At 40.9% G+C, this 14,212-nt stretch overlaps 1 protein-coding gene across 1 annotated transcript; it reads left to right on the top strand.

Moving 5' to 3' along the window:
* Positions 1 to 5,252: 5,252 nt before the first annotated feature.
* LOC109480215 (tryptophan 5-hydroxylase 2-like) lies at positions 5,253 to 14,171 on the top strand. Its single transcript, XM_019782364.1, is given in 12 exon segments — positions 5,253 to 5,385; positions 8,133 to 8,267; positions 8,859 to 9,045; positions 9,503 to 9,609; positions 10,268 to 10,335; positions 10,574 to 10,624; positions 11,541 to 11,639; positions 11,962 to 12,008; positions 12,340 to 12,475; positions 12,947 to 13,073; positions 13,486 to 13,581; positions 14,013 to 14,171. Coding segments are annotated over 12 exon segments (1,341 nt in total). The 5' UTR covers positions 5,253 to 5,256.
* The last annotated feature ends 41 nt before the right edge of the window (positions 14,172 to 14,212 follow it).

Raw genomic sequence — 14,212 nt, 5'->3', positions numbered from 1 at the left:
ATGTAAACTACCGTTCACTGTATGGTACTAGTAAGTAAAATGACTACTTCGGTACCGTCTTCATTTCCTTGCCAAAATGTTCTCAAACATTTCTGTGTAGATCTCAAAGAAAACCTTTGGAAATGAAGGAAATTTCAGGGTCACTGAAAAAACGTCCGGTAGGACAATTCGGCCCTAGATCCCTTAGCCTGGTAACCATGCCAAGGGCCAGGTATATGGGTGTTTTTTTTTACCTAATCTCCAAGCAGATCTTTTAAAGCTGGCGATAGGGCGGTTACCAGCTAACACACTGGTGATGTACCAGCTACTAAGTACCTAATACAAGTTCGAAAAGAATGAGAAATAGCCATGCCTTCAAGTGCCAGAGTTATCAACCAATAATTGAGGTGTTCAAAAACTCATCTTGTAGGTAGGATCATTACTATATGGATATCCGAGTTAGATGATCGATGTTCAAAGGTTGGGTATAACAAGTCATTCGATGTAATGTAGCCAGCTGCCGCCGCGCCGCGTGCCTTCGAAGCTGGTGTGTTACGTCGAAGGGCTGTTATACTGGCTGTACAGATACAGATAGAGATTCAGAAACAGATACAGATACAGACGCTGGTGTGTTACGCCGAGGGGTGGTTATACCGGCTATACACATACCACCAGGCTATAAGATCCAAGTCCCACAAAGTGATGACACATACATATGTACATGTCACAGCCCGCTACTCAAGGACGACAAGATAAAGGAAGACCCTTTGTGTTGTAAACACGTCAACAACAAAGGGAAGATACACTGGTGATCTCTGGTTTATTTGTGCACGGCAGCCAACCGAGAAGTCACGTAGCCTACTTACTTACTAAGCATTTCTAGCCTACTTATAGAAATTCTTAATACTACAAGATATAACGTCCTTGATAATATAGTGCACTGTGTCTATATACTGTACATGATGTGCCTATATACATATATAGACACATCATGTACAGTATATAGACACAGAGCAGTATATACTGTACATGATGTGCCTATACATAGACACATCATGTACAGTATATAGACACAGAGCAGTATATACTGTACATGATGTGCCTATATACATAGACACATCATGTACAGTATATAGACACAGAGCAGTATATACTGTACATGATGTGCCTATATACACAGACACATCATGTACAGTATATAGACACAACAGAGAAGTATACTGTACATGATGTGCCTATATACATAGACACATCATGTACAGTATATAGACACAGAGCAGTATATACTGTACATGATGTGCCTATATACATAGACACATCATGTACAGTATATAGACACAACAGAGCAGTATATACTGTACATGATGTGCCTATATACATAGACACATCATATGCATGTACAGTATATACACAGAGCAGTATATACTGTACATGATGTGCCTATATACATAGACACATCATGTACCGTATAAAGACACAACAGAGCAGTATATACTGTACATGATGTACCTCTATACATAGACACATCATGTACAGTGCATAGACACATCATGTACAGTATAAAGTGCATTTCTGTGTAAACAAGCCTCACAATTAGATCTTAGTGTCAAAATCTGATGTCGTTTAAGAGCAATAAATCATTCTACAACAACAACAACTACTACTACTACTACTACTACTACTACTACTACTGACCAATGAAAGAAGATAGAAAGATAAAATGATCGAAAGAAAAGAAAGGGGTAAGAGTACGCCAGAACGAAATTGAACAATAGGAAGAAAGAAACAAGCATTCATTAAAAGATATAGTAAAGTATGGAATAAAGCATAACAGAAATGGAGAAAGAAGAAGACAAAGAAAGTAAATTACGAAAAAAGTTTACACAGCAGAAGGTTTGAAATGGAAGACTGAGTGTAGCACTTAATTCGGTCACGCCACCACCATGACCTAAGTCACCCTAGTACCTGTCCAACCTCTCAACACGTCAGCAGCACGGCTTTGTAGAACCAACAATATCCGGTGGGACAATAACTACCTTAAACCACAAACTACTCCGCTAAGTAGGACTTCAATCATGTGGAACTTTCCAATCTTACAGTGGCGCAAGAGGATATTTCTCTAGCTTATGGTGTATTGCGAACACAATGACGGCTTACTGAGGTAGAGTTGTGGACTCACTGTTATAATGTCCTGCACCTAATATACACCGCATATATCAAACCGTTTTGAAATTAATTTGTTTGGTTTCAAAAATTCACCTGACAGCTTTACTCTACGTCTGACGCAGTTGTGCTGCTCTCTACGGTGAAGAAATTGGCACACTTTGTTACATGTACAAACCACCGTAATATCCTTATGCGGGTGTTTAGAATAAAATCATTTGTCCAAGATGTTACCCTTTTCTAAATGCAGTGACAGCACTTTGCTTTTGTATTCAGTGTCGCTTATCACTGACGTTTCAAGAATTAAGTTGTTTGAAGTTCTTTCAGGTCAACGATTAGCGACAAAGGGTGCTATCTTTCAGCAATCTTGGGTCTAAATTGTCCCAACAGTGTCGGAATACCAGGTTGGTTTCGCACGAAGTGACAGTGAAGTGGTTGGTTATTTGGGGAAAGATGTGCACGGTTCGGGAGCACGCATTCTGTATATATATCCTGTCACACTGACTCTTTTTAGTCTTTCATTCAGCCGACATTTCGGCGACCGTCTGTCACCTTCCTCAGGGCAATTCTGGCTGGTTCACATTGCACTGCAGCACAGGTGTCACTGCTATAGATCCATTCCCAAACGTACAATATTTACACATCTACAAATATGTGTGATTACAGGGAAATGTATCTACAATGCGGTCTCTTCACTCAGTGTCTTACCAACCTGATGAAACGAAGCTCTTGTCACATAGTCTCCCGAACACTAGCCAAAGGTCCCCTCCCCTCAACCATGGTTAGGAGTAGGTCGGCGGAACGTTGGCTGGTGTTCGGCGATCGTTTCAAAATGTCTAAAACATTCGGGGGTTGGTCGGGCGGAGGGTCGACCATGCTTGACTTGAATTTGGCTGTAAGTCAGCAGAACACCAGCCAACCATTCGGGAATAAGTCAGCAGTTTTTCGCTACGTGTTCGGGAGTCAGATTTGACTCAAATTTAACTCAAATTCATTCCGATTTGTATAGAAAGGTAGGCTTGGCCTAAATCTTGTCTGTCAGCCATTGGCGTCATCAGTAAATGATCACAGATGTGATGATAAGCCAATACATGTGCACAGTGTTTAGTGACGTCATGAGAGCGGCCTTAGGCCATACTTTTGTTTGTAGCTATACGTACTGCAGTATATAACGTTGTTGATAGTATCAATCCACATGCCAGTGATTAAAAGCTTGACTTATGAACACAAGTGAGCCTATTCAAACACTCATAACACACATTTAAAAGGTCATTTTCTATCGGAACGCATCCAACCGCAACGACCCTTTCTTTCGCGGTGTGACAAATGTCAACATGGCCGCAGCAACTGTCGTCTGCGCCTGTCAATTTTGGCGCCACTTTTCAGTAGGGATACGCGCGTGTTTGCTGCGTGTATTGGAGTTTGGTCAAGAGTCTGAAAATGTGATTATATATGTGAATCAAACGATTTAATGTCACAACTTGGGTGCTCGTTTTCAGACAATGTTGTACTAGTATTAGCCAAATGATAAATTATGAACCAGGACGAAAATGGGAAACTTGAAAATTATCACAGCGTAAGCCACAATTTTCTTGGCCCAGTAACTTTTCAAACAAACACCAAATTCAAAACAATGCAAACATTTGGAGAAACTAAGACACAAACACTAAACAATCGACACGAAAAAAATAGTTTAAAAGCTGGACATTAATAAGTTGGCCTACCTGTGTTTTGACTCGACGTACGTTTTTTGCTAACGTCTGGTCCTCTTGGGTCACTACTTCATCTAAATCATTTGTGGTCAGGGCCGCTAAAACTGAAACGACGGATCCGGAAGGACAAATATTTAATGTAGATTATAGAACGGCCACGACAACGCCCTTCCTAAGTGGTTTAGATAACAACAACTACTCGTTCCTTGTACTCGTGTTGTCTTGTAGTATTTCCCCTCGACGTTTTTTCTCTTTCTCCTCCGTTTAATTTGAGAGTAAAAAAAACAAACAAAACGCACGATTCTCTCAAATACAATATATTCCTCGAGATTTCAAAATAAGCATCCACCGCCATCTAAAGCCAGCAGGATATTGCAGAGCGTCAACGCGATTTGCATTTATGTTCACGCCACCTAGCGATATTGGTCATTTGTGCAGCATAATAAACGGCCACTAACCACCATATGCCATATAAACTTTATCAGGGGTTGTTCAGCTTTGTTTAATGTAGTTTATACTACCAGTACGTTAGCTAGACATCCAGGAAATAAGATACGCCAAAATAGTAACTCAAGCAACTGGATATGATTTTTGAAAATTAATAAAAAAATCTTTCTGCTCCACGTCGGTGAAAGTTAGACATCCAGGTAATATGATACGCCAAAAAATAGTTGCTCAGGCAACTGGATAATAATATTCCAAAATCATATCCAGTTCCTTGAGTAACTGTTTCTTTGGCGTATACTACCAGTATCACAAGTTTTCGTTGGTCGCACGTGCCGCAGCGTATGTAGTATTCCGAACGCCGTGCTATGTTCAGTGTGGGCCATCTGTTTGCCGTAAAATGGCCGGATCAATGGGACCCTAATTACGGCCTATGACGTAAATACACAGATGGGTGCAATAGCTGCCGGAAAACTCCCACCGCCTCCGACACGTGGCTTCTTTACCAAATCCAGATGGTTTTTGTGGTCTTTATTGTCTCTTGATGCGAGGCACGCCCGTAGCCAAGGAAGTCCGCGCATGTAGGCATTGTAGTTCGCTAAATGGCCCTTGATTAGCCTCTTGAGTCGCGTGTGGCAATAGAAGACTTCGGGCAACAATCACTGCATTTTACTGGTGGGATACAAACAGCAGCCTTCCCACATAGTCTTCAAACTACATTTTTATGACTTTAAAATTCGCCCTGGTCGTTTAGATCTCACAGGTGCATGTGAGTACTTTTTTGTCACCCACTAATTGCCTTAACATAATGTGAGTTTACAAAACATTCTGTTTTGAAAAACATGAGTAATTAGGATTTAATTGTTTCTCTCCCGCCTATGTTTGCAAAATATTGATAGGTGCACTGCAGAAAAGACTGTTGATGAACGATACATTGTATCTGTTTCAGCCGAGATCCATGTTCGTCAGAAGTTGTCTGAGAATCAGTTCCAAGATGTCGTCGGGAAGAAAACTGTTAGGGCGGCGGTTTTCTGACGTCTTCCCTTTAAACAACGGCAGCCGAGGCCCCCTTCTTACCAAGGACGGGGTAAGTAGTCTTGAACCTCTTTCCTTGAGAGAAAAATGCAATTTCGGTGTAGAAATCATCAAATTTCAATTAGGAGTGGTTGTTTAAACACAATTTGTGCTGTAGTGTGTTGTATGTTTATCCAAGGCGGTGTGTAAAACAGGTGGTTGTCGCACCCTTGTGTTACTCACCGAAAATCTGTTTCCTTCATTTATCTATTTCCATATTGTAGGAGTTTTGAAATCAAAATTTTCTCTTGAACGAAATTATGCCTAATATTTTCGTCTATAACAATTTTTGCTATTCTATCATAGCTAGAGTGTTCGTCCAAAAAAATATGGCTAAAAGACGACTAGCACATAATGTATTTGGACCAAAACAATTTGCAAAGCCAATTTGTGAACAAATCTCAGGTTTTGTCGCATATGTCACATAGAGTACGCACTTTTACTATGACAATTGATGAAAAAATAAAAGTGAAACGTTCTTTTTTGTATGATATCCTTCCGAACCTAGAATATGCAGTGGTCAAGTTGGTCTGACATGTTATGTATTCTTTATACAGTTTGTAGCTAAATATTTTGGTAAATGAATCCTGTTGTTGATCTGCGAGAAATGATGACCAAAAGTGACAAATCATCTCATGTCAGTTTATATCAAAGCAAGCCTCATGTGTGAATAGTTGATCCTTTCCTTCGCGTACATGTATATTAGTTATATGACATAGTAATGAAGTCTTAGCTTCTATATTTCTTTGTCTCTAGCTAGCGCTAGGTCTGCACATCATGTTTTACGTCTTCTTGCCTCAGATAACAGTTAGGCACTTTTAAAACTGGCATTTAAGCTGCATTATGTAACATTTGAACGATACAAAAAGTCAATTTTCTGGTAGTTTCTTTTTCAAAATTAATCCTACTCCATTGCATGCAAATAAGCGTCATTCAGGAAGAGGAAGTGCGAAGTAGTGAGCGATTTTTCCCTGCATACGTGGAATGAAAAAAAAATAAGCGAAGAGCGGTACTGCTATATCTATCGGGTGTTTATTTATTCATGAAGATTTACCACATTTGTGGAAGGATTGACATAACAGGTGAATATCACCTTTTCAAAGATGTCAACCCCGAGACCAGACTGTAAACGTAGCATCAGGGTGTAGCATCAAAAGTTCTGAATCAGAAACATTTACATTAAAAGCAACTCGCGTATTCATACCGGACGAATATCGACCTAAAACTAGAGTTCAAGAAATCACGAAAAGTGCGCAAGAAAAGAGAAATTATCCCAGCACGCATTCCGTATTACACCCACAATCTAATCACCTCAAACCTGATAACAGCTCCCAATCGTTCGACATAGGTCAACCTATTTTGGTCACTGTTTTTCAAACTCGTCGAAATCTATAAGTTATAAACGCAGCTTGTAGTGAGTGAACAAAGATTCCCGTTGCTGAGATCAAAGGTGTTGGTTGGTCTTTCGGCTGTTAGGCGCGATGTCTTGTCCGAATACAAGCTTTCTAAAACGTCTTCTCTACAAAATTCTCTGCGTGGAAAAATCGGTGAGTACAGGCTAACGCTTCTAAATTTGTAGATCAAATATTATATTAGGAGTGGTTTGCCTACCGGATGAGATGGTTTCATTTGCTTAGTGTTTATTGGGGGTAATAAAATGTCCTAATTTGTGTACAGTGTGAAGGTAGGTGCTGATGTAGAGGGAGTAATTGTGGCTACTCGGCTTGGCAAACAATGGAGGCAAAATGAAGTCGCCAGTGTCTGACGCGTTTGGTGGTAACCCTGGTGATGGCAACAAAACGCTCGTTTTTTACATTTACGTGCGGTCCTCAACGTACAATAGGTGGTGCTTCAGCAAATCATTTTGTTCCATTTTGTAGCATGAAATCATTGACGATGTTGCACTCTTTGTCTTCTAATGGGTGGATAAATTGACGTCAAACGTAGACTGACATTTCTAGTGGCTGATCTTTGTGTAAAAGTTACCGGATGAATAAAAACGTTCTTGCGTCAATTTCAACTTAGCCTAACAAACTAAAGAAGGGCGAAAGTTCATACATTGTTTCCAGGACGTTCTCTAACTTCCTAGGAATACGGAAGCTATATAACTCCCACAACCTACTTGTAAGCTACAAAAAATGAAAAGGAACAAATTTTTTTGTAGTGACGTCATTGATGACGTTTACTCCGGTTTTAATGACGTCGCTATCGAACAATCAGTCCGGAATGTTGGTTGGTTGGGAGGGGCCTTGAAATCCACTTTAAATACCTCGGTACAGAAACAGTTCTCAAAAGATGCACCAGGGAAGAGGCACTTTGATTCAGACACACTAACAGAGTTCGAGAATTTAACCAGGTATTTTACTGTACATCTATGCAATGCCGTATATATACTAACTTATAATGTATGTACGTTTTTCACTAGCTATAGCCTACATTGTCATGTCAGTTATTGTCGATTGGAAGCAAAAATATGGTCCCGTAGTATTTTTGTAGTATCACCATGGTCCGTTACAATTCATCATAGATTCCTCAGGTGAGTGAAATTCGTCTTTCTCTGTCTTCAAAAAATAGGTCAAACCCAGTAGTTTTTTACCAGTAGTTTCTTAGGAGTTGTCAGTAGTTCTCTGTGTACTAACTGTCCGTTTTTATACCAAATGTTTCTTCTGTTCCTGCAATTAGCCGTCGGGCATGAATTTGCAATAAAACAATATGACTGCTGAGAGAAATCTAATGCCATTTGGTAATTTACCTGCTCAGACTGCAGGGGCAAGAACCCGTAGGCGCATCTCGTCTTTCCCTTGTGAGGAGACGTTTGCACCTGTTCGCACTCCGGTCATCCTGTCTATGAGGAAGGACGTTGGGGGCCTTGCTGCCGTGCTACAGTTATTTCAGGTACTAGTATAGAAAAATCTTTGGTTATGGGGAAAGAAAGTCATATTGAGGTCACCTGGTGGCAGACCCTTGCGACAGTTCCACAAAAGTCTGTGTGAAGCAAAGATGTTATATGTATTATGTGTATTATTTAATTGTAAGCCCTGCTTTAATTAAGCTCTATAAAAGGCTGCGATTGCCCGGGTAATGTACTGATTTAAGTCCAAGGTACAATTGTTGGAAAACCTAAGCTGTTTTAGTCGCAAGAAACTGGACATGTTGAATTTTGACCATCTGATCAGGATAACTAAAGAACCAAATTGCTCAAAGAACGTGACCTCCCATTAGTGCCAGTGGGTCAAAGATCAAAGGTGGTTAGAAGTCGATATCGGCCCCCATCTTAGTACAAGAACAATGATGAGCTCTGACGTAAATGGCTTCTTTCACCCCTCACAAAAATTATTTTAGTAATAGTGTGCAACATATTGACGTTCCTAAGTGCTTACAGTATGCCCTGGGATTTGATATCTTGTGTTGAATAAAGTCGGAGTTTAAAAAATGTCTGCCAATACAGGCCAACTTTCATTTTTTTTTTTTTGTCTAATGTTGTAGGAAGAACAGGTCAGCGTTCTGCATATCGAGTCCCGACGCTCTCTTCGGCGGAAATCGGTGGTTGAAATCTACATGGACTGTGAGGCCGACAAGACCCGAATGAACGAACTGATCTCCCGGATTCAGAGGGAGACCAAGATGGTCAAGGTGGACACACCAGACAGCATCGGCAAGGGCAATGCACAAGGTATGCTAGTTTTACTACCGGGACGGAAGTATGTGTTTTGGGTGGCGCTAATTTGTCCTAGGTTTGTATGTTTGGATTCCAAAATAAATGGGCGGAGATTTTACTTGATTGACAGGGATTTGTACTGTTTTGAATGATGTGGTCACAAGGAATGTATTGTAACAAACTATAATGCATATCTATATACTAGAAATCTTTGATTACTTGGTTACTCTTTAGCTGTTTTCGAGACGGCCAATCAGAGAAATCAATCAAGTAGACCTAAAAAGGTCAACGTTGATGTGTAAATAATAGCTGTGTAAGACTGTCCTCTTTGATCTGTAGTAGAATTGATAAAATCCACGCTGTAAATGTGAAAAATATACTTCCACAAGTCCCTTATGGACGACATATCATGTAATAGATACACACACGTACGGGGCTTTGTGATGACGTTGTAATTGACGTGTTTGTTCAGATGAGGAGGGGTTTGAGGTTCCCTGGTTCCCGCGCAAAATCAGCGAGCTGGACAAGACGGCGTGCCGAGTCCTGATGTACGGAAACGACCTGGATGCCGACCACCCGGTGAGTGATACAATCCGATCTCCAAGCATTATAAAACAAGTTTGAACTGCAATTGCCCATACAAGAAATTGGACTTATCCAAATTTTCGACTGTACAACTCCAGTCTTTGTCAAACCAGGACATTATAATATCCTTGAATCCACCGCTTCAATGACGTCACGTAGATAACACACGCGGTACTCCATAAGTAGTGGATCATAAGTTGCAGAAAGTCTATGGCGCCCCCCGTCCCCGTGCAAGCTCGTAGCAATTTCTGACATACAGATGGGCTCTGCATCATGCAGGGTCGTTGTAGCCAGTTCTATGCCTGGATGGGTTAGGATTTTGGATGACTTAATTAAGACCAGATTTCTTAGAAGATTTGACCCTCCCAAGTTTTACGTCAGCAATGGGTCAAAGGTGGTTGGAAGTCTGTATCGACCCCCGTCAAGGTTTCATTGTAGGTCCTGATGTACATGGACGAACGCGTAATATCCAAGCAGATCATACAGTGGCGAGACGATATCCATTAGCAAAGTGGCTAATGGACACTCCTCTGGCCAATGAATACTGCCTTGCCACAGTATGATCTGCTTGGAGATTAATAACGTGTACTTTCATTATGTTTATATGCCTACTGATATCTTAACTATCCGTTTTGAACGTGCTTCCTAACAGGGTTTTAAGGACAATGTCTACCGGGAGAGAAGAAAGCTGTTCGCTGAAATCGCTCTGAACTACAAATAGTGAGTATAGGATGATTAATTCATTATTTTCTATATCAATACTTATTTCTGGAAGTTAGTCTACGAATATATTGTACGGTGGTGAAACGAGTATAGAGCTCTACATGTAACGTAAGTGTGAGTGTTTGTGTGTATGTGTGCCGTGCATTTTCAGTGTTACGGGCTGGAAGTATTACAAAGCTGTGTGGGTAAGGGGGTGAAGCCTGCCATCTCTGATCGCCTTATGTTCGTTTTGCAGCGGTCAACCTATACCCAGAATAAAGTATACCGAAGAAGAAGTGAACACATGGTAAGTCCTTACACAGTACCGATCTTTCATGTGTTGTGATAGTTGGTTAGCTTGGTCAGTTAACTCAATACCACTTTAAACTGGTACCCACAACGAAATGACGTCAAGGTTAGAGCATTATATAACCTATAACGTCAAAAATATGATTGCCCACTTAACCTTTGCACGTCATATTTGACAAGAGAAATTCGGAACTTCCTCATATCAAGCACTCGTAAAAGAGACAAATTCATTTGACGTAGAGACCAAAGTTTAACAGCCCTCAATTTAGCTTATTTCCGTGCTGCGTGTGTTTGACCGTTGCTGGGTTCGGGGCGTGGTGGTAGCTCGTTTATGAGAGTTATTGTCCGATGCAACTTAGACAACGAGTGAGGACGCCATCTACACTATAAGGGAAACTTTGGTGGAAGTATGAAAGAAAATTTTTTAGCGTTTTGGCAACTTATCAGTTGTTTTGCACAAAAAAATAACATGTATTATCAAAATGAACAAAAGATCAGTCTGAGACATCTGCACCACTATTAAAGTCCTGATACCGGTAAAATTCATTCTGAGACCTTCACATTTACCCCATTTCCTGTGTCTGACCTTTTGACCCCCTGTCATTCTGACTGTAAATCTTTCCCACCCACGTTCTGTCAACCTACCCCACCCTATCTGGACAAACAGATACACAAATCGTCAGATCAGCCACCGTAACCTTACTTTTGTACCCAAAAGAAGAAAAAAGAAATGCATCAAAGTCCACTTTTATTGGTGATCTTACCCCGAATTGTTGTTCTGTTCTAGCCTTTGTCATGCTCGTATGACCAATCGCATCACAAACACGTGCGATTGGCTATTGGTTAATATTCTATTAGCATTTCTAGTGTTACATTAGTAGAAATGACGAGATATTTTTGTTGTTGTTCCACAGGGGTGCAGTGTACCGTGAGCTGACGTCACTCTACCCGACACACGCCTGTCAACAGCACCTCAACAACCTGCCGCTACTGCGCATGTACTGCGGATATAGGTGAGCTCCAACCCAGGGTACTTTACTCAAATTTGCATTCTAAATTTGAATTATAATTTCAAACAATGTCTAGAGTTAGAAGTTCAAGGGTTAGGTGTAACATGTCGATCGTTGTAATATAGCCAGCTGCCACCGCGCCGCGTGCCTGCGAAGATGGTGTGTTACGCCGAAAGTTGGTTATATCGGCTGTACAGATACAGATACAGATACCTTGGACACGAGTTATTCACGTCTTCATGATAATTCATTTGCCATGGCATATCATAGTCGTATATAAGCTTTGTATACATATAATAGGCAAATTTGTTGATTTAATTTTCAGAGAAGACAACATCCCTCAGTTGGAAGATGTGTCCGCATTTCTTAAAGGTGAGTTCACCAGTTCCAATACATACATTTTGGTAGTAAAAACGAATCGGGATTTTTGCTCGGGGGTAACCTTTGAACATTTAATATTTACATGAAATAATTCTACTGGAAGGATGAATTTTTTGCACAGAAATGATTTTGCAACAGTTCATTTTGGTTTTGGGGCTACGAAGTAAAACCTTACATTTGCTCGAAAGTGTTAAGTAAAGCTATATCAAAATAGTTTTTTTTAGCATAGTACAGAGAGTTACTTAGCAGAAAAAAAATCATATTGTGAGAAAAATGACCTGATGTGAAACCTGTAACGGATATATTTGAATCTTGACCTCAGAACGAACAGGTTTCCAGTTGCGGCCGGTGGCGGGGTACCTGACACCACGTGACTTCCTGGCAGGACTTGCCTTCCGCGTGTTCCACTGTACCCAGTACATCCGCCACAGCACCGACCCCTTCTACACACCGGAACCGTAAGCAAACCATAATTATCATTACTCCCACGTTATTATCTCCATGAAAAAATTGAGGTATTGTTTTGGGTCTCTTCGTGTGTGTGTGTGTGTGTGTGTGTGTGTTTGTGTGTGTGTGTGTGTGTGTGTGTGTGCTCCATATATTTGTTGTCAACATAACTTAAGAAGGTCTTTATGGATTATTGTGATGATGCTTGGTATGTGGGTAGGTCTTGGGAAGACGAAGGTCAAGGTCAAATATGGGCCTCCTGGTGGCTGACCTTCGCACTGCATCCGAACTTCCGGTTTTTGTATATTTTGTTCTGGACATGCTACGGTCTTGATTATTTGGTGGCAGATAGCGTTTTGTATCAGGGCTAATTAGTTTGGGTTTGGTCACCCTAGCAGCTTGTTCTGGAACTGCAGGGGAGTTTCTGTTTTCATACTGGTGACACTATTTCAAAGATCGTTCTTTGGTACCTACTTTCCCAGGGACTGTTGTCACGAGTTGCTGGGTCACGTGCCCATGCTGGCCGACCCGAGTTTTGCCGAGTTCTCCCACGAGATCGGACTGGCTTCGCTCGGCGCCTCGGATGAGGAGGTACAAAAGTTAGCCACGGTGAGTTTACTCTGCTATATATATAGCTAGCTCATGAGCATATATTACATGACTTCTTTCACAGTATCATATATATGGTTAATCTTCAAGCAGATTCTGTGGTGCGATGAAAGTCTATATTAGCAGACTTGTGGGGCGGCGTTATTTTTTTTCGGCGAGCGACGCGAGTTATGCCATTTACTACATCTTATAGCCTGGAAAAAGTAGAAATTGGCCAAATAGAGACATAACATGCCAGGGGCAGAGGCAAACTACGCGGACGGACTCCCCCGACATGTTATCTCTCTATGTTGCCAAATTCTACTCTCTCCAGCCGCCTCCCGAAGCTTGGTAGAGTCTTTGAATTCACTACATTTATTACTATTAGTCTGTCCGCCATCTTGAACGATTGCTTTGTGTTTTCCGCCTGCAGTGCTACTTCTTCTCGGTAGAGTTCGGCCTGTGTAAAGAGGACGGGAAGATCAGGGCATACGGAGCAGGACTGCTGTCATCTGCCGGCGAGCTAAAGGTAGGAGACTAGTGGGCCCATTCACACTGGGGTTTACTAAATCCGTTTCAAACAGGTTGGATCTTGCGAATGTAAACGACTCAAATCAAAATGGCTATTTTCAAATTTTCTCAATGTGGTTTAAAGACAAATTCGATATCATGATGATATATCTAACCTTGTTGAGTTGGAGTTAACTATATCTAACCAGATTTAAGTCCAGTTTAGCAAACGATAATGTTGTCAGGAGTATAGAGTATGTTTTTAAGACTTTCATTAGATTTCAATTTCATTAATTTTTGGCCTTCTTTAGGGTAGGGTAATGTGTTTCTTTGTTGAAATAAAATAAGGTATAACTCACATGTAAATGGTTCTTTCTAGATCTTATTTAGAGTACAACATTGACAAATTTGCAGCTACATGTCATTTTTTAACGTTCATATTTTACCCAGCATGCACTGACACAAGAGGATAAAGTTCTGCCCTTTGACCCGGAAGCTGTTGTACAACAGGAGTGTCTCATCACCACCTATCAGGACGTCTATTTCATGTCCGACAGTTTTGAGGAGGCTAAACAGCAGATGAGGTAATTTTCTCATTATTGTGCTTAGGACTGTACGACATTTAGCGGGGGAGGGCTGGTGCACTGGAG

Source organism: Branchiostoma belcheri, unplaced genomic scaffold (genome assembly GCF_001625305.1).
Source record: "Branchiostoma belcheri isolate BF01 breed outbred unplaced genomic scaffold, Haploidv18h27 scaffold50, whole genome shotgun sequence".
Taxonomy (NCBI): Eukaryota; Metazoa; Chordata; class Leptocardii; order Amphioxiformes; family Branchiostomatidae; genus Branchiostoma; species Branchiostoma belcheri.
This window is presented reverse-complemented; position numbering and strand designations above follow the sequence as displayed.